We start from the raw sequence: 27469 nt of genomic DNA, 5'->3' as shown, positions 1-27469 counted from the left end.
GGCTGCAATGAGCCATGATTGCACCACTGCACTGCAGCCTGGGCTACAGAGCAAGTCCTTGTCTCAAAAAAAATTTAAAAAAAATTATTTGAGGATGTGAAATCTGTGTAGAAGGCTGACTGTAGGGGTGTGGGACTTGAGTATGCATAGACTTTGGTGTCCATCCACAGGTGGTCCTGGAACCAATCCCCTAGAATACTGAGGATAACTCTAGTTGCAGTTATTAGTTTAATGAGGCTAACAAAACCATCTTTACCTTTCTTCAACAGTGAACTTGGTTGAATCTCTGTTGTCACGATTGATCACTTTGTGTATAGTATGTATGTGTTCATCCTCAAGAGTGACATTCACAGATGTCTGCACCTGCTCTATGCATATTAAGTTTTATATTTGGGTTCATTTTCAAAAGGAATATTTGTGGGCCGTGTGCAGTGGCTTACGCCTGTAGTCCCAGCACTGTGGGAGGCCGACATGGGCAGATCACCTGAGGTCAGGAGTTCAAGACCAGCCTGGCCAACATGGTGAAACCCCGTCTCTACTAAAAATACAAAATTAGTCAGGCGTGGTGGCGCATGCCTGTAATCCCAGCTACTGAGGAGGCTGAGGCAGGAGAATCGCTTGAACCCGGGAGGCGGAGATTGCAGTGAACTGAGATAGCACCATTGCACTCCAGCCTGGGCAACAAGAGCGAAATTCCATCTCAAAAAAAAAAAAAAAAAAAAAAAAAAAAAAAAAAAAAAAAGAAAGAAAAAGAAATATTTGTGAAACCATAAGGTTTAGAACTGAAACATAGAATTTCATATAAAATATTATTTTATCCCAAATCACGTGCAGTACTTAGAAGAACACTGTGTCTGGGCTTGGCTATTATAGTCCCCTGGGGGACAGAAATACTTCAAAAATTCTTTTTCTTTAATTTGAATTCCAAAAAGTAGATGCTTGTATTCTAGGCTTTCTTGTCACAGTTAACATCTTAGTTTTGTATGTGTTCTTTTCAAAGCTTTTATCCAGTGTGATATTACAAAGTAGATCATGTGTCAGAGTAGTTTTTAATTTGGAAAAATACCTTTTAATGTTTAGTAGACCTAACTCGAAATGATTTGGTTAATTAGGTGCCAGTTCCTGTTTTTCTGCCTGCTCCATTGGACAGCAGTGAGAAGATTCCTGCAGCAATTGAGGAGCTAAAAAGCAAGGTTTCTTCAGATCCTCTTGATACAGAGTTGCTTACAATGACGGATATGATGAGTGAAGACGAGGGGAAAACAGAGACTACCAACATCAACAGTGAGCTACACTAAATTATACCTTGCAAATAAGTGTTACCATTGGTTATTTATAAGTATTGTTACAGTACTTTCCAGGGCATATCATTTTGTTTCAACTTATGTGGGGGTGAGGAAAGCATTGTAACAAAAATTATTTTATATTAAGAGATCTACACTATATTTAGCCAGGTGCCCTCAGACAGATATCCGAAGCAGGAGTTTGGTCTTTGGTCTCTGTTTTAAGCAGGATTTGACTTGTAAAATCAACTCAAAATTATTCTTGTTAATGGAGTAGCGCAGATGCAAAACTATAATAACTTGTAGTAGACTCTAATAATGATCAAAACTCTTATTTTGTAATAGTTATCCCTAGTTTGTTTGTTTGTTTTGAGATGGACTCTTGCTCTGTTGCCCAGGGTGGAGTGGAGTGCAGTAGCATGATCCCAGCTCACTGAGATCTCTGCCTCCTGGGTTCAAGCTATGCTTCTGCCTCAGCCCCCTGAGTAGCTGGAATTACAAGCACGTGCCACCACCCCAGCCAATTTTTGTGTTTTTAGTAGAGACAGGGCTTCACCATGTTGGCCAGGCTGATCTCAAACTCCTGACCTCAGGTGATCCGCCTGCCTCCCAAAGTGCTGGTATTACAGGTGTGAGCTACCACACCCAGCCCGTAGTTTTCTTTTATTGCTTATACTAATAAAATAATTTGCATTATCTAAACCAGAGTTTCTCTTAACCTCTGTTAGGGCAGTGCTTGTGCTACATGGTGTAACATGATGAGTGTGTTGTGGATGGTTCTAAGTCACTTAGAATATTTATTTACCACCCTTAACCCTCTCTTGATACCCAGAGTCCTATTTCAACCTTGAGCTAATTCTTACCCTTACCCTAGAGGACAATCAAAATACTATAATTTTCTCTGTATTTAATAATGAGACAGTGTTTTTGAAGCGCTGTGGTAAGGAGTTGTGAAATTAATTTAGTGGGTTGCAACCAGTGTTTTTGTTTAAGAAAAGAAAAAACTAAGTGGAACAGGGTAAAAAAAATGACAATGTGAATCCCTCATAGAAAAGGGTAAGTACTATTTTGTGAAACCAGTGTGTATACAGATGTCTTTCTGTTCCCCACCATCACCTTGCAGTATGTGCTGGATAAAAGCCATTTCTTACCATGATTACAACACGAAAACACTTGAAAACAACTGATCGAACTATTAAAAGGCAGTTGTTAATAAGCATATATTGAACGATTTGAGAAACCTAGGTCAAAATTCAAAGAGTATTGGAAACTACAGTCGTCTACCCTCATTAGTTTATTTTTGACAAAAAGTTGCTTTTAGAAATACTTTACTTGTTAAAGTTGTTTTACTATCAAAGCATACCTATTAGCTTTTGAAGGGAGTCTTCCTGTAAAATTTATAGGATTAAAAGTTTTCATGTGCTTGTGACTAATTATAATTATGAGGTTTATAGTGGTTTACATTTTGAGATAGTTATAATATGCCCTTTTGTGACATTATACATATTTTTTTATATTGCATTTAAAATTAAAAGACTTGCTTTTGCCAGATTAAATGCAGATACCACTGGGGTTTTCTGTTTTGATTCCTAATGATAATATGGATTGATTTCAGGTGTAATTATTGAAACAGATATAATTGGCTCAGATCTTTTGAAGAACTCTGACCCAGAGACACAGTCCAGCATGCCTGATGTACCATATGAACCAGATTTGGATATCGAAATAGATTTTCCCAGAGGTACTCAAAACCTTTATGACTGTGGAATTTAGTTATGGAGTCAACTGTGGTTATGATCATTTACCATTTGATGTTTGTGTCATTGCCTGTTAGCAGTGTTTATATTTTTTGTTCTTGTTGTTATTTTTTAAACTCACCTTAACAGTTAACTTCATATTTTGTTGTTGTTGTTTTTTTAAAAAACCCACCTTAACAGTTATTTGTGGAATGAGATCACTTGAGCCCAGGAGTTGAAGACCAGCCTGGGCAATGTAGTGAAACATGCCGTCTCTACTAAAAATATAAAAATTAGCCAGGTGTGGTGGTGCATGCCTGTAATCCCAGCTACTCAGGTGGCTGAGGCAGGAGGATTGCATGAGCCCAGGAGGTAGAGGTTGCAGTGAGCCGAGATTGTGCTACTGCACTCCAGCTTGGGCGGCAGAGCGAGACCCTGTCTTAAAAAAAAAAAAAAACCTCTAGCAATAATTCATTATAGTAAGTTTAAAGAAGTGTTTGTGTCCTTTTTAATTTAAAAATATTGTTAGCGTCTGGGTGCGGTGGCTTATGCCTGTAATGCTAGCACTTTGGGAGGCCGAGGTGGGTGGATCACCTGAGGTCAGGAGTTTGAGACCAGCCTGGCGAACGTGGTGAAACCCCATCTCTACTGAAAACACAAAAATTAGCTGGGCGTGGTGGCGGGCCCCTGTAATCCCAGCTACTTGGGAGGCTGAGGCAGAATTGCTTGAACCCGGGAGGTGGAGGTTGCAGTGAGCCAAGACTGCACCATTGCACTTCAACCTAGGCAACAAGAGCAAAACTCTGTCTCAAAAAAAAAATATATATATATATGTATATATATAATATATATAAACATAATTGTATATATAATTTTATATAATATATATGTTTATATATTATATATAGTTTTTATGTATTTTATATATATGTATATATAGTTACCTTTTTTTTAAGATCCTTTGAAAATTAAGTTCACCTTCAAAGGAAAAATTATTTTCAGGTCTTTTTTAAAATAAGTGTGATCATTTTTCATTATTTTCTTAATCCATGGATGGCTAATGAGCACACTGAGTAGAATGTAAAAATTAGTTTTTGGAAAAAACATTTAATAGATTGAATCAGATTTGTACCAAGACCATTTAGATCTTGTAATTGGATTTCAGACTATAATAATTTTTCTGGTATCATACATTTTCATGAAAATTCTGTGTTGATATTCATTTTATATATGTTTTTAGGAGTTTGAACAGGGTTTGTCAGAATTCACAAACCTTGATAGGTACGATGAATCATTTACTCCCCAGCCCAGCCCAGATTGTCCCCATATACGAATGCTGGTTTACGTCCTGTGGTTTGTTCTTTGTTGGCTGTGTTTATGTAACATAACCCTGTGCTATTTCATTTAAAATAAAAGTTCTGATTTGGTTGTCAGCTGCTGAGGAGCTTGATATGGAAAATGAATTTTTATTACCACCTGTTTTTGGCGAAGAATATGAGGAACAGCCCAGACCTCGATCTAAAAAAAAGGTACATTCACTTAATAGCCTATATAACAATATTTCTCTATAGGCAAACAAAGATACAGTGTTCTTTTAGTGTGCCTGAGGATATGGGAACATATTTTGTTTTCTAGGTTGGAAAATAATTTAAGAGCTAACCTATTTCTAAGTAATAAAAATATCTCAGATTTAGTTGATACCTCAACTAAACTGTCTTGATACAAGGTCAAAATAGAAAACAGTTGCTAAAGTAGTAAGTTCAATTCTTTGACAAAAATTTAGACTGTTTTCTAGGGAGCTGTTTTTTCCACGATTATTTCTGATGAGATTATCAGCGGGGTTGAAGTACACAGTTTATTATTTCTGGTCTCTTTTAGGCATACCAACATACATAGAAAGACATGCTGGACAGTTTGATCATTCAGGTAGACCAAATCTACATGCATTAACAAGTGTAATTGTTATAATATTCTGTCAACTTTCTGTGTTTCTGACTTCCAACATAAAGCAGGTTTAAAAAATACCGTAAGAAAGATAGCTTTCACAAATTGTCCCCAAAAGAAAGGAAAAAAAACCTGAAAAGGGAGAGAATACTTGCAGTAGAATGAAGGTGGACTTCTGCTTGACACCAAACACAACAGTTAACTCAAAATGAGCCATAGACCTAAATATAAGAGCTAAAAATATAAAACTCTTAGAAAAAAACATAGGCCTAAATCTTAATGGCCTTATGTTAGGCAGTTTCTTAGGTAAGATACCAAAAGCACAGGGAAGAAGAGGAAAAATAAATAAATAAACTGGACTACATCAAAACTAAAAACTTTTGCATTGCAAACAATGCCATCAGGAAAGTGAAAAGGGGGCCAGGCACAGTGGCACCTGTAATCCCAGCACTTTGGAAGGCTGAGGCGGGAAGATTGGTGGAGCCCAAGAGTTTGAGACCAGCCTGGGCAACATAGTGAGACCTCTACAAAAACTAAAAAATAAAAACTAGCCAGGCATGGTGGCACATGCCTGCAGTCCCAGCTACCCGGGAGGAGGATCGAGGCTGCAGTGAGCTATGATCGTGCCACTGCACTCCAGCTTGGGCAACAGAGCAAGACCTCTCCTCAAAACAGAACTCCAGCATGGATACTTACTTACCTGGCAGGGGAGATACCGTGATTACAAAACTCTAGCATGGGTGACAGAGCAAGGCCCTGTCTTAAAAAAACAAAAATAAAACAATAAAGTAAAATAAAAAATGAAAAGTAGTTAAGTGTCACTCTTTTATAAGGTGGAGTTGTTGAAAAGTTCTTCAGTTTCTCTGTTACAGTAATATTTAGATTATTAGTTTATTGTCTTATATTTATTTTCTCATCATTGGTGACTCTCACCACAGAATTTAATATGATTTTGTTGCACAAAGTGATTGATGTAGAAACATCACATTACCTGAAATATTAACTGACTGTTGTCAGATTCAGGAATACCAGTCAGTTCAAAGCAAATACCTGTATTTCATTTTTTCTTTTCTAATTTCATGACAGATTAAACAAATAACTATATTTTTATGACAGATTAAACAAATAACTATATTTGTAATTACAGATGACCCTTGTACAATGCAGTGGTTGGGCTCTGATCCCCCCTGCATAGTCACAAATTTGTGTGTATCTTTTGACTCCCTAAAAAGTTAAGTACTAGTAGCCTACTCTTCACTGAGCCCCCCTGCACAGTCAAAAATTCATGTATTACTTTTGACTCCCTAAAAAGCTAACTACTAGTAGCCTACTGTTGACTGGAGGCCTTGCTGATAACAGTTGATTAACACGTATTTTATATGCTACATACTGTATTTTTATAATAAAGTTAGAGGAAATGTTATCAAGAGAATCATATGGGAGAGAAAATATATTTAGGATTCATTAGGTGGAAATAGATCATCCTCGTTGTCTTCAAGTGGAGTAGGCTGAGGAGGAAGAGGAGAGGTTGGTCATGCTGTCTCAGGTGGCACGATTGGAAGAGGTAGGAGGTAGGAGAGGCAGGCACACAGGAAAACGTGTCCAAGTGGACCCCTGCAGTTCAAACCCATGTTGCTCAAGGGTCAATTGTAATTTGCCTTTGTTGAGAGATGGCTTGTATAAAGTAATGAAATAATGTAGGCTTTAAAAAAGATGATATTATGGTGTTTTTTACTAATAGGGAGCCAAGAGAAAGGCTGTATCAGGATACCAGTCTCATGATGATAGTTCTGACAATTCAGAATGCAGCTTTCCTTTCAAATATACCTATGGCGTAAATGCATGGAAACACTGGGTCAAAACTAGGCAACTTGATGAAGATCTTCTGGTATTAGATGAGTTAAAATCTTGTAAGTGTTTTAATTTTGTTTCTCCTAAGTCCTATTTAAAATCACGATTTCTGTTATTGAATACCTTTAAATTTAAAAAACATAAATGTAACTTAAAATACCTGTAAGAATGCATTTTATTTTACTTCAGAGCTCTTACAAAGAATAACGTCAGAAAGTTTCTTAACTTTAATAAGAGATTAAATAATAACAATTATTTTTTATTTTATGTATTTTTAGCTAAATCAGTAAAGTTAAAAGAGGATCTACTCTCTCACACCACAGCCGAGCTTAACTATGGGTTAGCTCATTTTGTCAATGAGATCCGACGGCCAAATGGAGAGAATTATGCACCTGACAGCATCTATTACCTTTGCCTTGGAATACAGGAGGTTAGTAATTTGATGGCTGCTTTCAAGTATAACATTAATAAGAAAAGTTGTGGTAGTTCTTGTTCCTGTAGCATTATGGAACCTTTATTTACTTACCAAGAAACACATTTACAAAGTTGTATATTTGCCACCATTTATATATAAATGCTAATCAGGATGACATTCTTTCCTTACCCATTGCAGATAAATGAATTCACATTATAAGGCATGATATGTAGCCACATCTGGCTATAGATCCATGCTGATCTACATGTAAACAAAAATGTCATAACTCTGTAAATAGGTCTGTTTCACTGTATGCTTCTGATGTGTTTCTAACTTGTTAAATGGTATAACTACTCATTAATTCTTTGGCTATTTCATAAAAAGAGATCATTCTTTAGGGGTAAAGATAAACTCCATCCACATGTCTATGAATTTGTTTTCTACAGTAAACATGAAGATCAACTTTAAATAATGACCTCTAGTTCTGAACAGATTCCACAGATTTGTGCCCAGAAGTCAGAAAGAATCTCCAACTTCACATCCTATGTATTTTGAAATATGGTAGATGACAGGGGAGATCTCTTCAGAGTTTTGTTTGTAGGCCTAAAAGTTCATTTTATTCTGCTAACAGGTGTTAGATAATAAAATAAATCACTGAAGAAAACTACAATTGTCTTAATTTGTGTTTTATTTACTTTAGGATAGAAATTTGCTTAAGATTCTGTAAGTGGTGGTGCGAGTATATAGTGTATGGCTGTAAATCACTATATTCAAGGACCATCATATACCTTGCAGTAGCAACCTAAAAGATACGTGAATAGGTTTACTTTTTTCTTATTCTCGTTTTATAGGTTTACATGTACTTTGAGCCTCATGCTTAGATGATAATATAGGTCCACCATTCCACAAACCTCTGAAAACCAGAATTTTTTTTCATGAAAACACAGTCAACAGTAAAACCTAAGTTAAAGGATTGTGAAGCTATTGTTGTCTTTATTACTCTTGGTGTTAATATTCATCCATAGAACATTAACCGTAGAATTTTTTTTTTTTTTTAGCGTACATGTGCACAATGTGCAGGTTTATTACATATGTATCCATGTGCCATGTTGTTTTTCTGTACCCATTAACTCGTCATTTAGCATTAGGTATATCTCCTAATGCTGTCCCTCCCCCCTCCCCCCACCCCACAACAGTCCCCGGAGTGTGATGTTCCCCTTCCTGTGTCCATGAGTTCTCATAACCGTAGAATTTGCTATAGAATTGTTAATGTTTCTAAACAAGTACAGAGTGTTTACCCACACCACTCTAGGCATATTAATGTATTATAATTATGTACATGCCCCGTTTCCCCCTGTAAAATCCAAACAATTATGAATTCCAAAACATGTGACTCCAGTGGTTCTGGCTGAGGGGTTGAAGACCCATGTGTGTATTTTCCCTCCTCTTCTTTTATTATACCTAGGAGGGAGGGGGAGAGTAGGAATAGCATTTATACTGTACCAGGTGTAGATGAAATTGTCTTAGTCCTCTAGTTTCAGAACAATTTATTTAAGGAGAACATTTATATTTTAGAAATAATTCTGTTAATCTAGATCAGCTATTTTTTAAAGTGCTGTAGAGAGCGCTAGCGTTGTGCCATATCAACTCAGCAGGAAGAGAGAGTTTGAGTTCTAGGCTCCTCTTGTTTTAATTCATTCCTACTTTTTGGGGCTGTGTTTTGGGGTTATGTATGGAATTTCATTTAGAAATTTCATTTCTGGTAGAAACAAGGCTTAAAAACGTATTTAGATAATAAAACTTTTAAAATCAATAAAAACAACAAAATAAGGGGTTCTCTGCCCCACTGATCTCTGGTCTACCTAGTTCCTCTCCCTAAGGACATGCTTTTTGCTCTTTTAGCTATTTCCCTTGGCATTACTTGCAAAATATAATTGATTTTTATATATTCATCAGTTCACTATTAGTTCTAGTAGGTGGTCTTATTTTGTTATTTTTTAAATATATCTTAGAATTTTCTATATACACAATCATGTCACCTATGAATGAGGACAGTTTTACCTCTTTCTGATCTTTCTTTGCTTTGCTTTACTACATTGCTTGAAACCTTCCCCCATTTTTCTCTCCTGCTACCCAAACCCTAGTCCTAGTACAGTGTTGAGTGGAATTAGTGAATAGCAGAAACTCTTGCCTAGTTCCTGATCTTAGAGGAAAGTATTTTGTCTTTGACCATTAAGTATGATGCACCCTTTAGGGTTTTTTTTTTTTTTTTTGATAGCTTCATGTTACCAAGTTGAGGAACTTTTCTTCCATTCTTAGTTGACCAAGGATTTTTTTAACTTTTTATTTTGTTGCTGAGAGTTTTTTTTTTTAATTATAAATGCTTATTGAATTTTGTCAACTCCTTTTTCTGCATCTATTAAGATACGGATTTTTCTTCTCCTTTTAATGATGGTATGAATATAAATTAATTTTCAGGCATTAAACCAGCCTAGCATTCTTGGGATAGACTCCAATTGATAATGTTATCCTTTTCATATATTGCCAGATCAGATGTGCAGATATATTGTTGATGATTTTTGCAGATGTTCATGAGGATAAGTAGTTCAAAGTTTTCTTTTTTTAACAATAATTTATATTTATAAAGAACATTGTTCTATGAACAACAACAAAAACTCAGAAAAAAGAGTGATCAGAGTATTATTTCTCACAAATCAGGCAACTAATGCACTGGTATGTCAAAATCCTTTACAAAAGGAGATAGCTTCATAAGATCTAGTCAAGGGGTTTTTGGTATGTTACTTTTTTTTTCTTCTATGTTACTTTGTTTTTCTTTTCATCTGCTTCCATCTTAAGCATAATTTCTTCGGCTGTAAAAGCTCCCACTTGCTTATTCTTTGCTTACTTAACTTTTTGTTTGATGCTGGCCACATGAATTTTAGTTTCAGCAGAAGCTTCCTTAGGTTTCACATCTGGTTTTTCTTTAGATGGAATTAAAGTTTTGCTGCTTTGCTCGTCTCTTACAGAGGGCTTCTGATTGTTTAGCCTTTATTGAGTCCATTTGCTGCTACTGCTTCTGATTTGTCTTCGAAAAGTATTCACCACTAGCCAGTTCATTATCAATCTGACTTTCTGGCTGTGGTGGTGGGAATGGTGTATATTCTTTCTTAACATTTTTTTTTCTTTGGTTCCTTGCATTTATTCATATTTGTATGTTTGAATTGTGGCAAAGATCTCTCCCATCTTTGTGATTGAAATTCGGAATCATTTGCCAACTCTTCTAATCATTAAGGTTTTAATATTATAAGTAGGATGCATATTCTTCATAGTGTATAGGACTACTTTTCAAACCTTTTTCTTATTTTTTTGAGATGGAGTCTCGCTCTATCACCAGGCTGGAGTCCAGTGGCGCGATCTTGGCTCACCGCAGCCTCCGCCTCCTGGGTTCAAGCAATTCCTCTGCCTCAGTCCCAAGTAGCTGGGACTACAGGCGCACGCCACCACGCCTGGCTAATTTTTTGTATTTTAGTAGAGACGAGGTTTCACCATGTTGGCCAGGATGGTCTCGATCTCCCGACCTCATGATCCACCCATCTCAGCCTTCCTAAGTGCTGGGATTACAGGCATGAGCCACCACGCCCAGCCAGTCTCAAGCCCCTTTTTTAAGCCACTAAAAGGTCCAGTGGCTGAAACTGTTTCCCTGCATCATAATGGAGCAAGTTCGTTAAGAGTTCTTCAATGTAGATCCTTTGAGACCAATAAGCCATTGTCTTTTTACAAATCTCTTTATTTCTTACTAAATAACCTATTTTAATGATGTTACATGCAACATCATCCAGAAGAATTCACACTGCCTGTTCAAATGAAACACTCCTTGCTAACAGTTTTAGATCTCTGGTCCCAATGATGATATATGAATCAAAAGTCTTCTGTTTTTTTTTGAGAGTCTTGCTCTGGCATCCAGGCTGGAGTGCAGTGGCACTATCTTGGCTCACTGCAACCTCTGCCTCCGGGTTCAAGCGATTCTCCTGAGGAGGCTGGCATTACAGGTGCCCACCATCACGTCCAGCTAATTTTTTGTATTTTTTAGTACAAGTCTTCTTTGTACTACTGTTAACGGAAGGAAAGCCTTGAGTGTTAATTGTCCAGGTTGCGTTAACATTGATGTTCGTTCAAGGCTTTCTGCACCAATGGCCAGCACTCTTTCTAGTAAGCCTCTCTATATTTTGGGAACAAAGTTACATAATTGCTTTCCTTCAGGAGTCCTCTGGGATTGTCCTCTTTGGAAAGAGCTGTTTCCTTCCAACCATCAGGAACAGTTAGGAATTCCGATTCATCTTGGTCTCTCCAGCTTCCGCTTCTGGTTATGAAATTCACTGTTTCCAGCCCCTTTTCTGGCCGGTTCAGAGAGGAAGACACCATTTTCAAATTGCTTCTGGTGGAGCTGGAAATAAACTTGAAAGTTCTCTTGTCTTTACCTGGCTTTGGTTTGAGGGTAGTAGTGACTTCATAAAATGAGTTGGGGCTGGGCACAGGGGTTCACGCCTGTAATCCCAACGCTTTGGGAGGCCAAGGCAGGTGGATCACCTGAGGTTCAGGAGTTCTAGACCAGCCTGGCCGACATGGTGAAATGCTGTCTCTACTAAAAATACAAAAATTAGCTGGGTGTAGTGGTGAGCGCCTATAATCCCAGCTACTTGGGAGGTTGAGGCTGGAGAATCGCTTGAACCTGGGAGGCGGAGGTTGGAGTGAGCCGAAATCACGCCATTGCACTCCAGCCTGGGCAACAAGAGCAAAACTCCATCTTAAAAATAAATAAAAAATAATAATTTAAAAAAAAGAGTTGGGAAATATTCCTCCCTCCTATTTTCTGAAAGAATTTATGAGAATTGGTATTCTTAAATATGCAATAGAATTCACCAGTGAAGCCATATAGGCTTAGGATTACTTTTTGTGGTGGGGGTGGCAGGGTGTGGATGGGTGTGGTTTTTAATCAATCAGTTCTTTTAGTTGATATCAACTGTTCAGATTTCCTATTCTTGCACCACTTTTAGCAATTTTGTCTTTCAAGAAACGATGCATTTCATCAAAGTCATCAAATTTGTTAGCCTAAGTTTGGTAATATTTTCTTATTATCCTTTCATTCCTAATACTGGTAATTTGTGCCTTCTTTTTGTTTCTTAGTTATTGTTTTTTGTTTGTTTGTTTGTTTTTTGTTGTTGTTGTTGTTTTTTGAGACAAAGTCTCACTTTGTCACACAGGCCAGTGTGCAGTGGTGCGATTTTGGCTCACTGCAACCTCTGCCTCCCAGATTCGAGTGAATCCCTGCCTCAGCCTCCCAAGTAGCTGGGATTACAGGTGCCTGCCACCACATCTGGCTAATTTTTGTATTTTTAGTAGAGACAGGACTTCACCACGTTGGCCAGGCTGGTCTTGAATTCCAGACCTCAAGTGATCCGCCTGCCCTAGTTTTCCAAAGTGCTGGGATTACAGGTGTGAGCCACCATGCCCAGCCTCTTTTTGTATCTTGAACAGTCCAGCTCAGGAATCAGCCAACTTTTTCATAAAGGGCAAGATAGTAAATAATTTAAGCTTTGCAGACCAAGAGGTAAAAATTTAGACTGTAATATAGCTACTTATATATAACTGCTTTAAATTGTAACCATTTATAAAAGAATAAAAAACAATTCTTAGCTTATAGGTTTGTGGGATTGGGCCCATGGAGCTAGCTAGGTCTCTGTAGTTGGCCTAGACACTCATGTAGCTAAAGGTGTATCATTTTAATTTTTCTCTTGTATTGAGTCTGAGTTGTATTATTTCCTTTCTTAATTTGCTCTCTTTTTATCCAGCTTCTTAAGATGTAAGCTTAGATAATTGATTTTAGCATTTCTTCTTTTTCAGGAAAGCATTTAAAACTAAAATTTTCTCTAAAACTAGTTTACTTACATCACGAATTTTTATATGTTGTGTTTTAATTTTCCTTGACTTAAAGAAAGTGGTATCACAGGAAGTTGAGTCTCTGGATTGCCTTTTATTGAATGGGTTATTTAAATAATTAGGACTTCAATACTATTAGAAGTTTTGAGAGCTAAGTGGATTATATAATAAATGATTATGAAGTATGTCTTAAATAGGTTTTTTTCTCTCAGTTTTTGTTGTAGTAAAATATAACATAAAATTTACGGTTTTAAGCATTTTTAAGGGTGCGGTCCAGTGGCATTAAGTACATTCACATTGTTGTGCAACCAGCATCACCAGCTATCTCTAGAACTCTTTTCATCTTGCAGAACTGAAACTCTGTACTTGTTAAATAATAACTCTCCATTTCCTTCTTTACTGAGCCCTGTAAGCCACTATTCTACTTTCTGTCTCTATGATTTTGACTACCATAGGCACCTCATATAAGTGGAATTATACAGTATGTGTCCTTTTTAGTCTGGCTTATTTCATTTAGCATAATATACTCAAGGTTCATCTGTGTTGTGTAGCATATGTTAGAATTTCCTCTGTGTGTGTGTGTTTGTGTGTGTGTGAGAGAGAGAGAAAGACAGAGAGAGAGACAGGGTCTCACTCTGTCGCCCAGGCTGGAGTCCAGTGGCATGAACTTCGCTTAGTATACCCTCAACCTCCCAGGTTCAAGTGATCCTCCTGCCTCAGCCCTTTAAGTGGCTGGGAATGTGGGCATGTACCACCATACCTGGCTAACTAACTTCTCTATTTTTTGTAGAGATGGGGTTTCGCCATGTTGCCCAGTCTGGTCTCGAACTCCTGGGCCCACGCAATCCACCTTCCTCAGCTTCCCAAAGTGCTGGAATTAACAGGCATGAGCCACTGTGCCCAGCTTCCCTCCTTCCTTTTTTTTTTTTTTTTTTTGAGACAGAGTCTCGCTCTGTCGCCCAGGCTGGAGTGCAGTGGTGCGATCTCAGCTCACTGTAAGCTGTGCCTCACGGGTTCAGGCCATTCTCCTGCCTCAGCCTCCCGAGTAGCTGGGACTACAGGCGCCTGCAACTGCGCCTGGCTAATTTTTTGTATTCTTAGTAGAGACGGGGTTTCACCGTGTTAGCCGGGACGGTCTCGATCTCCTGACCTCGTGATCCGCCTGCCTCGGCCTCCCAAAGTGCTGGAATTACAGGCGTGAGCCACTGCGCCTGGCCTTCCTTCCTTTTTAAAATAGGTTCCTCATGTATTGATGAATGTTTTCTCAAAAAGTTGCTTTACTACTAAACTGCACATTTAAAAATGTTAACATTTAAAGATGGTAATTTTTTTGTTCTACAGTTTACCACAATTTTTAAAAATTGTGGAATATCTATTTTTATTATTAGATACATTTTCACAGACTTGTTTTCAAAGACTGGTATTTATAAGCAGCTTTAAAAGTAATCCTGAAACTCAGTATAAAGATAAGATAACTAAAGTAAACTTTCCAGAAATCAGTGCTGTTTAATGTTAGTTCAAGATGTGTGCAGAAATAGAAGCTATTTTTGGAAGAGTGTGCATATTTTTCTGTCTGTTGGATTCATTAGTTTTGCTCACATCTGACAAAGATACAGTTGACAGGAAGTATAATTTTCTTCCGTATGTCTATAGAAGAAACAGTATCTTTTGTTGTAAGGACTAAGTCTTACGAATGTATACTGAAGTAAATAGTCACTTCTGTTTTGTACATTGAAAAATTAAACATAATTGTAAATAACTAGTACTGTATGAAAGGGGAGTACGGCCTTATCTTTTCTTGTTTTGTTTGTTTGTTTTTCTTACTCTTTCTCAAAGTAACTGACTTTCCTCCACTGATGTTGTATAAGGAGCAGTGGTTATTGTTAAATGTTCACATAATATGAAAATGTTTGAGGAAGAAGGAAAATGATAGGAAATCCTATGATAACCATCATTAACATTTCATGATCATTCTTTCATACACTGTTTTACATACGTGAACACATATCCGTCATACTAAATTTATTATGACTAGAACTATAGACACCTTTTTTTTTTTTTTTTTTTTTTTTTTTTGACAGAGTCTCTATTGCCCAGGCTGGAGTGCAGTGGCACCATCTCGGCTTAATGCAATCTCCGCTTCCTGGGTTTAAGCAATTCTGCCTCAGCCTCCTCCCAAATAGCTGGGATAACAGGAATGAGCCACCATTCCTGGCTAGTTGGTTTTTTCTTTTCCCCCCCTGTAGAGATGAGGTTTCGCCATGTTGGCCAGGCTGGTCTCAAACGCCTGATATCAGGTGATCCATCCACCTCAGCCTCCCAAAGTTCTGGGATTACAGGCATGAGCCACCATGCCAGCCACTTTTTTTTCTTTAATCTCCCCACCTTATCACTGTTAGCTAGATGTATATATTTCTGTTTTTTATGAATGTGATGAAAGAGAGTTTTGTCAGCTAGGAACACTAGACCATATTATATACTTCTACATCTTACTTTCTCTTCGTCTACTTTCCAGTAAATTGTGGCAGTCCCTCTAAGCAGGAGCAGGCCTAACTATGTATATATCTCGTTGTGTGCTATATCACAATTAATTTAGTAATTTCCACAATGATGAGCATTCTCTTCGTTTTATGAAATTTTGCTGTTACAGACAGTGTACACTTTCCTTCCTCCTCTGCTCCCCTCCTGCCCCACACAAATCTTCTACAATTATCCTAAAGAGCTGATGCATTTGTTTCTGAGATATGATTCCAGAAAGGGTATTATTGGATCTTAAGAAAAAGTATATTTTTTATTTTTAAAGATACTAACAGATTTCTTTCCCAAGAAGTTTGAGGATCTTTTTGTGTTTGTTGACCATTTGCTTTTCTGTGAATTGCCTCATTGTTTATCTTTTTTAGTTTGTGAGTTTCTTGTTTATTATAGACAGTAAATCTTCATCATTTTTCCAAATTTTTCTCCAGAATTTTTATTTTTTACTTTCTACATGTTAAGTCTTCTATATGGAGGGATGTGTTTTTTAAGAAGAAAGAACTTTAATTACTAAATTAAATATAGTAAACTCACAGTGTGGCTTGTTAATTTAATTTCTGTGTAAATGGGTAGTTTTCAAATAATTAAATTCTATTAAAATACATAGAGGATTTCTAAGCTTATTTAATCTTTATTCAGAGGACCTTAAGATTTATTTATTATTATTTTTTTTTTTTTTTGAGATGGAGTTTCGCTCTGTCGCCCAAGCTGGAGTGCAGTGGTGCGATCTCGGCACATCGCACCTCCGCCTCCCAGATTCAAGTGATTTTCCTGCCTCAGCCTCCGAGTACCTGGGACTACAGGCCACCATGCCCAGCTAATTTTTGTATTTTTAGTAGAGACGGGGTTTCACCATGTTGGCCAGGTTGGTCTCGTTCTCTTGACCTCGTGATCCATCCGCCTTGGCCTCCCAAATTGCTAGGCTTACAGGCGTGAGCCACCACGCCCGGCCTCTTTATTTTTTAATAGCAGTGATGAGGTTGATCAGGCTATTTGAATCCTTCTTTCATTCGTTGATTTAGCAAACATTAAGTGCTGTTGTATGCTGGATGCTGGACATTGGAGTAGGCTTTGGAGATTGAGATAAGCATGTTGACAACTTACATTTACTGACTGTTTACTGCTTTCCATGCACTATACTACATGCTTGATGTGTCATTCAGTCCTGTCAACAACTTTACTGTAATTATCAGCATTTTTTTTTATGAGGAATTAGAGTTACTTGCTCAAGTTACACAGCTCATAAATTTTGAATCTGGTGAGCAGTTTGAATTAAAAGCCATTACAATATGTTCCACTCAAAGAGTTGAAATACACAGACAAATAATATTTAAATAATGTTATGCTGATGGTGTATACAGACTTGGTAACACAGAATTGGGACTAATTAATTCTACCTAAATATATACAATGAAAAAGTATAGGAATTTAGATGACATTGAGTTTTAAATTTTAAATTGAGTTTTGAAGTACATATAGAAATTTATTCAGCAAAAGGGTAAGAGAAGGACAATGGCAGTACAAGGGCACAGTTTACCAGGAACTATTTAGCCTGGCTGGAATGTATAATGTGAAGTGGAGAAAGCTTTGGGGTATTGAGGTTGGGGGCTGCGGTAAGTAAGAGTCATACCACAAAGGCCCCTATTCCTTGATAAAATGTTTAGATTTCATCTTTATCCAGGGAGAAACATGAAAAGGTTTTAAGTTTTTTTTTTTTTTTTTTTTTTTGAGATGGAGTCTCGCTCTGTCGCCCAGGCTGGAGTGCAGTGGCACAATCTCGGCTCACTGCAAGCTCCGCCTCCCAGGTTCACGCCATTCTCCTGCCTCAGCCTCCCAAGTAGCTGGGTCTACAGGCACCCGCCACTACGCCCGGCTAATTTTTTGTATTTTTAGTAGAGACGGGGTTTCACCGTTTTAGCCAGGATGGTCTCGATCTCCTGACCTTGTGATCTGCCCGCCTTGGCCTCCCAAAGTGCTGGGATTACAGACGTGAGCCACCACGCCTGGCCAGTTTTAAGTATTTTTAAAGATGATACTTGAAATTTTTTTTTCTTGGGCATAGGCATCTGAAAGCTGGAATATTTTCATTGAAACACAAATTATTGTGCAGAACTACTGATTGATAGCTTAAATTAATGGTGGGTTATTTTATATTATTATTAATAAAGCTTTATTCATATAACATTTAATAAAACAACTGATTTGAGAGACTTAGAAGTAGAATCTAGTAGCCCTCAAATTATGAATGTCTTATATTCCCAATATTTAATTTTATAAATTGTTAGGTATATTGTTGCACATTAGTGTTTCTTGCTTTAGCTAGCTCTCTGAAACATTTGACCATATGTTTGTCATATTAGTGACAATACATGTCTGAACAAACATGCCAATAGTCTGAACATATCTAAAATACATGCTTTTCAACTCTCTGTTAGCTGTGTTTTATGAGATTTTCATTTTGCTTCTCAAGTACTAGTACCATAATTTCTGTTTAAATAGATATCTATCAAGTGCTGCTTTGCCCTACAAAGCATTTTTTATCCATAAGAAACAGGGCCTTTGAAATGTGGCTAGTCTGAAATGAGAGGTGTTCTGAGTGTAAAATATACACAAGATTTCAAAGAATTGGTATTTTTAAAATGTTATTTTTATATTATATGTTGGGATTACATGTTTTGGATATATTGGGTTAAGTAAAATATTATACTTGTTTCTTTTTAACTTTTAAAATATGGCTACTAGAATAAAGTTAAATGTATAACATGTTACATTTTTATCATTCAATATTGCTCTTTACAGATGTTCCAAAATTATTTAGGGAACTCTAGTTCTGTCATGTATAGTCCCAAAGAAATCTAAGTAAAATGAGAGACCAGTAACTCTTAAAAAAGGAATTTATATTTTAAAAAAAGAAAGATACTTTTATTGGCCGGGCGCAGTGTCTCACGCCTGTAATCCCAGCACTTTGGGAGGCTGAGGTGGGCAAATCACAAGGTCAAGAGATGGAGACCATCCTGGCCAACATAGTGAAACCCCGTCTCTACTAAAAATACAACAATTAGCCGGGCATGGTGGCACCTGCCTGTAATCTCAGCTACTTGGGAGGCTGAGGCAGGAGAATTGCTTGAACCCTGGAGGCGGAGGTTGCATGAGCCGGGATTGTGCCACTGCATTCCAGCCTGGCGACAGAGTAAGACTCTGTCTCAAAAAAAAAAAAAGATACTTATGAATTCAAATCCCATAATTGAAGACTTTCTGTGATGATTTTTTTTAATTAAGAAATCTACTCTTCAGACAGGCCTATTCTATCACGGAGTTTTCTCTAGGATTAGTTACTGAAGTTGCTGCTCTTCTTTGCAGCTTCTCCTTTGCCTCTGTTCCTGAAACCACACACAGAATTTCTTCTGTAGATTCTCACTGGTTGCAAGGGCTTTGGTGCTAAGGCAACCATATATGTATAGATTAGATGTTTGTAAGTTGTGACTGCCTATGATGGAAAATGACAGCAACAATAATATGGCATTGCTTCCCATACTACCACAATGAGTAATAAAACATATTGTAATTAATTCTGTAACAAGAGCAGCAGATCATTTATCCTGGATTGCCTGGAGAAACCTTTTCAGGAGGATTAAGTGTTGGCACTTCATTTAGGAACTGCTTTTAGTAGAGCTGAGTTGGGAACTTAGTTTTTGGTTTATTATTGCTAAGGTTCTGAATGTTACATAGAAATTTTCTCTTTGTACTAGATTTACAGATGAAAATAATTATTTCAGAATCATTTCCCTCATTTTTTATTACACATGTTGCTTTATGATAAAAGCAAAAAATATAAATTGCTATTCTAAACTTAGGGATTTTACTTTAGTGATTGTTTTATGTAATACCCAACTAAGTTTATATATTTAGAAATCCAGGAACAATACAAAAGTTTATAGTCCCGTTAAATAGCTGGAATCATGATGTTATATTTTAAGCAATCACTGCTGTTCTCATTCATAACAATGAGGATCTCCAGGTAGTTTAGGAAATGCTATTTTTAGAACATCGACTCTTTGACTAACCCAAAAGCAGGGGAGAAACCTAGCATTGTCACTTTCTTGATTTGCCAGGCTTTTATCAGTTGGTCTATCATTGTATTTGAAAGACATTAATTAGGAGTTTTTGTGCTACTATTTTAGAATTTTGCTGACTAATATTCCTTTGACTAGTTTGAATAACATTGGATCAACTCAGATGACGGCATTCTTGTTTTTTTTTTTTTTTTTGGGACGGAGTCTTGCTCTGTCGCCCAGGCTGGAGTGCAGTGGCGCAGTCTCGGCTCACTGCAAGCTCTGCCTCCCGGGTTCACGCCATTCTCCTGCCTCAGCCTCTCCGAGTAGCTGGGACTACAGGCGCCCGCCACCACGCCCGGCTAATTTTTTTGTATTTTTTTTAGTAGAGACGGGGTTTCACCATGGTCTCGATCTCCTGACCTCGTGATCCGCCCGCCTCGGCCTCCCAAAATGCTGGGATTACAAGCGTGAGCCACCGCGCCCAGCCGGCATTCTTGTTTTGATTAGTGTATACATGGGGTACATTTTTTCTTTCTTTTACTTTTCACTTATCTGTTCTTTTATTTAAAATAGGCTTTTTGTAGACAGCATATTGTTGAACCTTGCCTTTAAAAAAATTGAATCCAACAATATCTGTCTCTCTTTTTTTTTTTTTTCCTTGAGACTGGGTCTCGCTCTGTCCCAGGCTAGAGTGCAGTGGTGTGATCTCATGTCTCACTGCAGCTTTGACCTCCCAGGCTCAAGTGATTCTCCTGCCTCAGCCCGTGAAGTAGCTGGAGCTACAGGCACATGCCACCACGCCTGTCTAATTTTTGTATTTTTTGTAGAGATGGGGTTTCACCATCTTGCCCAGGCTGGTCTTGAACTCCTGAGCTCAAGCTGTCTGCTTGCCTTGGCCTCCCAAAGTGCTGAGATGACAGGCGTGAGCCACCGCTTCCACCCCAGTATCTGTCTTTTAATTGCTGTTTAGACCAGGGACCAACAGACTTTTCATTTAAACAAAGGACCAAATGGTACATGGTTACAGGTCATGCTTGTCTGTCGTGCAGACATTCAACTATGCCGTCACAACATGAAAGCTGCTGTACAGTATGCAAATGAACCAGTATGTCTGTATTCCAAGAACACTTTATGAAAATAGGCATGGGCCAGATATGGCTCCAAGACTCTAGTTTGCTAACCTTGGCTTAGACCTTTTACATGTAACATGATCACTGCTGTCATTGAATTAAAATCTATTATCCTTCTGGTTGTTTTGTATTCTTTCTGTTCTTTGTTTTTTCATCTTTTTCTGCCTTCCTTTTAATTAATATGTTTTGTGATTCTACTTTATTTCCACTATTGGTTTATTATTTGTACCTCTTAAGTTTTACTTGTTACCTTAGGTTTACAATCTGCATCTTTAATTAACATGTCTACATTCAAATAATATTACTTCACATGTAGTTTAAGAGCCTTAGAACAGTGTACTCCCAATTCTTGCCTTCCATTCTTTGTGCTATTATCATATAATTTTATGTTATTTTCTCTTTAAGTCCCACTAATGTTTATACTTTAAATGATTCTGTAATTACCCGCACTGTTAAGATTTTTCTAGGTTTGTGACAGTAAGTTACAAGATTCATAAATTTGCACTGTTTTACAGGTGGAGAATTAGGAATATAGAGACAATAAGAAAAAAGCATTAGCCTGACAAAGTCAGAGTGCTAGAAGAGAGCTTTCAATAGCTACAGATAACATTTTATCGCATCCTTACCACTCACTGTTTTTCTTTAGTCATTACCTTAATTACTCTTACTTTATAAGAAAAAAAAAACTAAAAAGAAGAAAACTTTTATTTTAAGATTTACATTTTTCTTGCGCTATGTAATAAACACTGGAGTCAAATATTCTGGTTTTTTTTTGTTTTTTTTTTTGTCGGACAGACTGAAGATTGTCATCCAGTTTTTACATTCTTGATTCTGTGTCGTGTATTTCAGCTTTGAGTGTTTCAAGCAACAGATTTGTTGATAATTTATGATTCTTTATAATTTCTAGGTGCATACATAAAATCAGTCATGTTTTAGTATGCATTTCAAAGACATAAAGCTTTTTTTTTCTTAAATACGGAGTGTAATATGTTTACTGTAATTAGCTGATTTTCTTTCAAGAAAGTTTGTGGGGCTTTTTTTTTTTTTTTTTTTTAGTACTTGTGTGGAAGTAATCGAAAAGACAACATATTTATTGATCCTGGATACCAAACATTTGAGCAAGAATTGAATAAAATACTGCGAAGCTGGCAACCAAGCATACTTCCAGATGGTAATGCTATTTTAAATAAAGGTGTTGCTCTCTTGATATTAGGATTGTTATTTTTACAGAGGATGTTTGAAAATATTATAATTAAGTCACTTAAATTAGATAACATTTCCTGAGCACTTACTCTTGAGCTCATCTGCCTTTCATCTCTTGTTGAATTAGAAACAAATGTGGTCAATAACTAGTGTTTATGAAGAACTTTGTAAGAAATTTAATCTACTTTCTCTGGAGTATGAGACTGGATGTTCATGTCTTAAGCCTTCCAGTGGAGCTTCTGATGTAAATTTCTCTTAAACCACTGTTTTCAATATGTGAAGAAAATGTGTGTATATGTGGAGTCACCAGTTTTTTTCAGGAATTTAAATTCCTGAATTTTAGTTTTAAAAGGATTTACATTGTTTTCTGACCACGGTTTGCTTGTCCTACTGAAGAACAGAAGAAAACATCCAGTCCCTTATTCCATAGACAATAGTTCCATAGTAGCCTCTCTATTGTTAAAGAGCTGCATAGGTAATTCTAAAATTATTCTAGTTGATCTAATATGAAAGGAGAATTGGTATAGATTTTTCCTTAAATTAACTGTGTCTACTTCTAGATGGTTAAATGAAAACTTTTATTTATTATAATTCTTTTAAAATAGTTCTCTCTATTTAAGGGTCAATATTCTCTCGAGTTGAAGAAGACTATCTCTGGAGGATAAAACAACTAGGATCACACTCTCCAGTAGCTCTTCTGAATACACTGTTCTACTTTAACACTAAGTATTTTGGCCTGAAAACAGTGGAACAACACTTAAGACTTTCCTTTGGCACTGTGTTTAGGCATTGGAAAAAAAATCCTTTAACGATGGAAAACAAAGCGTGTCTTCGATACCAAGTGTCTTCCTTATGTGGAACAGATAATGAAGGTAGTGTAACAGATTTCTAATTTTATTTTTATTTTTAAATTTTTTTTGAGACAGAGTTTCGCTCTTGTTGCCCAGGCTGGAGTGCAGTGGTGCAGTCTCGGCTCACCACAACCTCCACCTCCTGGGTTCAAGCGATTTTCCTCCTTCAGCCTCCTGAGTGGCTGGGATTACAGGCAGGTGCCACCACGCCTGGCTAACTTTGTATTTTTAGTAGAGACAGGGTTTCTCCATGTTGGTGAGGCTGGTCTCGAACTCCCGATCTCAGGTGATCTGCCCACCTCGGCCTCCCAAAGTGCTGGGATTACTGGCGTGAGCCACCACACCTGGCCCAGATTTCTATTTTGAGATTGTCTATGGTAGGGATATCCAAACCTTGCCTAACTAAAGACCGCCTGGGTCACTTGTTAAGAACCTAAGGACTGTTAGTTTTATAAAATAAGACAACCTATGTCTTCTTAAGATGTCTCAGTTCCTTTTGTTTGAAAAATTGTACATTACCAGAAGCCATTACTTAAAACTCCAAGGGGCACCTGGTCCTATTCTTTGGTATAACAGACACTAGGAGTGATGTTTATATCTTTCTTCAAGATTAGTTTAGGAGGTTTATTTCACTTTTATTTTTTAAGATAAAATTACTACTGGAAAAAGAAAACATGAAGATGATGAGCCAGTATTTGAACAAATTGAAAACACAGCCAATCCTTCCAGATGTCCTGTGAAAATGTTTGAATGCTACTTGTCTAAAAGGTGAGTGTTAATGATACTTAACTTTTAAAAATGGTGGTAGAAGTTGGCTGGTTTAAATTTAACATTACTAAGAAGTGACTTTTTTAAATGGATTCTTTCTCAGATTTCTTCTCTCTCAGTTATACCCAAGTTATAGTGTTTTATTTTGAAATACCCAGCTTATACATCATACTTAGAGTTTAAGCATATGTTAAGAAATCACTCTCTACTAATGAAATTTCTACTGCTGTCATTTTCTTTTGGAGATGGGGTCTTGCTCTCTCACCCAGGCTGGAGTACAGTGGCACATGATCGTAGCTCACTGCAACCTCAAACTCCTGGGCTTAAGTGATCCTCCCACCTCTGAGTATCTGGGACTGCAGGCGTGTGCCTCCATAGCTGGCTAATTTTTGTATTTTTTGTAGAGACAGGGTCTCACTGTGTTGCCCAGGCTGGTCTTGAATGCCTGACTTCAAGCGATCCTCGTGCCTCAGCCTCCCAAAGTGCTGGTATTACAGGCATGAGCCATTGCGCCTGTCACTGCCTTTTAAATTACAGCAATTCCAATGACAGCAAAGCAAGGAACACAAACTTTTTCTTAAACGGTCAGATGGTAAATATTTTAGGCTTTTTGGGCTATAGAATCACTATTGTAACTAGTCAGTTCTCTTGTAAGTAGAAAGCAGCCATATACTATGTATAAATTCATGGCATGTGGCTGTGTTATAATAAAACTTCACATAAGCAGGTGGCTGGCTGTAGTTTGCCAATGCCCGGTGTAAAGGTATGCTCAAAGGTAGTATAGATAGGTGGAAATGTAAGTGAAGTATTTACATTTAAGAGAAAACAGTCGGCCGGGCGCGGTGGCTCACGCTTGTAATCCCAGCACTTTGGGAGGCCGAGGCGGGCGGATCACGAGGTCAGGAGATCGAGACCACAGTGAAACCCCGTCTCTACTAAAAATACAAAAAATTAGCCAGGCGTGGTGGCGGGCGCCTGTAGTCCCAGCTACTCGGAGAGGCCGAGGCAGGAGAGTGGCGTGAACCTGGGAGGCGGAGCTTGCAGTGAGCCGAGACTGCGCCACTGCACTCCAGCCTGGGCGACAGAGCGAGACTCCGTCTCAAAAAAAAAAAAGAAAACAGTCAAGCAGGTATGAAAAATGGAATCATGTTCTGGAATTTTTTTTCCCCCAATCTCAGACCAACAGGCATTTTAAAAAGTTTAAGCCAATAAAACGTTTAGAGACCATAGATTATTTGTTTTAAAACTGTTGTTTTAAGTAAGCACTCTCTAATTCTCAGAAGGTCAGCATGAATTCAAAATGTACTTCCCTGTTTAAACAAATTTATAAATCACAGGTCCCCAGGATGGCCCTCAAGAACTTGTAAAAACAATAGTATCATATATAGGATGATAGTAGTACAAGTTGAATGCCCCTTATCCAAAATGCTTCTGACCAGAAGTGTTTTAGATTTCAGATTTTTTTGGATTTTGGAATATTTGCATATACATTATAAGATGTCTTAGGGCTGGGACCCAACTCTAAACATGAAATTCATTTATATTTCATATACACCTTATACATGTAGCCTGAAGATAATTTTATTTATGCATAGCCTGAAGGTGATTTTATTTTCCCCTTGGGGATGCTGAATAACCTGTGTGTTGTGTGCCTGTGTTTTGGCTGCGAACTCCTCACATAGGTCAGGTGTGGAACTTTCCACTTTTGGTGTCATTTTGGCAAAGAGTTTCAGATTTTGGATTTTTGAATTAGGGATGCTCAGCCTGTATTTCTCACCATGGTTTAGGGTAGTCCTATTTGGCTGCAATAGTGTCAGGGTCTTCAGTTGTTAGTAACTATTTGTTAGGTGGAAATTCCTATCTCACTATTATCTTGTTGGTATTTTAAAAATTAAGTTTTTATCATGTAATGCTGTAAGAATTTTTTAATTTTATGTGCTGCCATACATATTTCATCAATTCTAAGACATTTTCACATTTCACTATTTCTGAAACTGGGATGCACAGTTTAAATTGTTGCATCTTGAAATAATAATTGGCAGTGTTTTACTTGCTTAATGGTAGCAATAAAATAATGAGTGGTGTGTCTATTGATAGTGTCTTGGATTTAGTGAAGTAGAGTTAAAATTGTGGGAAATAATCTATCGCAGAAAATAACAGAATATTTTAATGACAGAATAATGGAGACAGTGGGGCATAGGGTCTGGTCATATAACGTGATTAATGGGGTCTGAATTATTCTTGAAAAAAAGAAAAGAAAGTTATGGAAATTTTGTGTGTATTTTGTGAAATTGACTTTTTCTCTCTTTCCTCCCGCCTCCAAAGTCCACAGAATCTTAATCAGAGGATGGATGTTTTTTATTTGCAACCAGAATGCTCTAGTTCTACAGATAGCCCTGTCTGGTATACGTCTACTTCACTGGACCGAAACACCTTGGAAAATATGCTTGTACGGGTTCTTCTAGTAAAAGATATTTATGATAAAGACAATTATGAACTGGATGAAGACACAGACTAAAAAGGAACGTTGCAGAAGCAATCGGGATAAAACAGCATTAGATAGTCATGCTGCTAGATCTTTATTATGGAAAACATTTCAAGTTTACTCCTTCTGTTTTGAGTTTTGTAGCAGTGTACCCACGCTGGGTATTACCATGTAAATAATCTGTGAGTGAAAGTTGCCATTATTCTATGTAGTGGTTTTAGGATACTTAACAAATACATTCAAATTCTTTTTTTATTATTATTTATTTGATTAGGTATGTTTGTAACTTTTTACATTACAGAATATGAATGAGAATGTGCCATGTATAATTTTTTTCTTGTAGTAAGAAACATCCATATTGCACAACTCTACTGTTGCAAAGCTTCCCTGGAAGGGGGCTCTTTTACTGGGTTCTTAACCAGATGGTTGTGTATGGGTAGCACTACTAAAAGTTTAGAACTTGCAGTGTCTTTCGGAATTTTTAAAATAAACTGTAAACTAATAGGCTGGGGTTTTTGTTTTGTTTTGGGGTTTTTGTTTTGTTTTGTTTCACATTTTAGTTACTGAAGCCTTACAAGGTTATGTAGAGAGATACCATCTTCTGTACCAAAAATAGACAAGAGAATGCTGTCAATATTGGTGTACTGTAATGTGAATCTATACTGGTGAAAACAGTTTTTTGTTCCCCTTATTAAAACCTTAGTGTCCTTTTCTCATTTGTGGCTTTCTGCATCACCCAATCAATAAAAAAACAAATATATATATGTATATATATGTATGTATGTGTGTGTGTGTATATATATATATATATATATAAAAATGATTGTAAGTTGAAAACAAGATCATCAAGACATTTCCTTTGTAAAAATGTCTGGTGAAAGTATAAAATTCTGTTTTCTTTTATGCCAGCCATAAGTATCTGAAATCCTCTTCATTTATAGAGGTTTGATTTTTATTTCTTTTTTTCCCTCTTAAGGATACAGATCATGCTGCAATGTTACCTGTGTAGTACTCTAAAACTTAGCAATTTTATCAGAATTCTTGTGCCTGTTTACATTGGATAAAATTGTTTTTAGAAATTCCACTCCTGAAATAGTTACAGAAAGTCAAGCTATGTTAAATAAGATAGGATCACATTTTATTATGAAGATTACCAGTGTAGTAATTCTGATATTGCAAATGATTGAGGAACAAAGAAAGAAACTAATAGAGAAAGTCAATCTCAGAGGAAATCCCATTTAATGTTAGATTGTTTGGCTTTTTAAATTACTTCTTATAG

General features: G+C 37.1%; 1 protein-coding gene and 1 pseudogene across 6 annotated transcripts in view; one reads left to right on the top strand and one right to left on the bottom strand.

Annotated features, from left to right (window-relative positions):
• The window catches only part of ZMYM2 (zinc finger MYM-type containing 2), a 128995-nt gene extending 102037 nt beyond the window's left edge, over positions 1 to 26958 (top strand). For all 6 annotated transcript variants that reach the window (XM_055244054.2, XM_063619008.1, XM_055244056.2 and 3 more), the window contains 9 exons: positions 1113 to 1284; positions 2899 to 3024; positions 4454 to 4548; positions 6705 to 6873; positions 7093 to 7244; positions 21940 to 22054; positions 22707 to 22958; positions 23585 to 23705; positions 26031 to 26958. In XM_055244054.2, coding sequence (XP_055100029.1) covers positions 1113 to 1284; positions 2899 to 3024; positions 4454 to 4548; positions 6705 to 6873; positions 7093 to 7244; positions 21940 to 22054; positions 22707 to 22958; positions 23585 to 23705; positions 26031 to 26223 — 1395 coding nt within the window. In that variant the 3' untranslated portion in view covers positions 26224 to 26958. The remainder of the gene's footprint in view (positions 1 to 1112; positions 1285 to 2898; positions 3025 to 4453; positions 4549 to 6704; positions 6874 to 7092; positions 7245 to 21939; positions 22055 to 22706; positions 22959 to 23584; positions 23706 to 26030) is intronic.
• Positions 10033 to 21166, bottom strand: LOC129464201 (KRR1 small subunit processome component homolog; annotated as a pseudogene).
• Positions 26959 to 27469: the final 511 nt, after the last annotated feature.

The sequence above is a fragment of the Symphalangus syndactylus genome, chromosome 15 (genome assembly GCF_028878055.3).
Source record: "Symphalangus syndactylus isolate Jambi chromosome 15, NHGRI_mSymSyn1-v2.1_pri, whole genome shotgun sequence".
NCBI classification, from domain to species: Eukaryota; Metazoa; Chordata; class Mammalia; order Primates; family Hylobatidae; genus Symphalangus; species Symphalangus syndactylus.
Note: the sequence above shows the minus strand (reverse complement) of the source record. Positions and strands in the feature narration are given on the sequence as shown.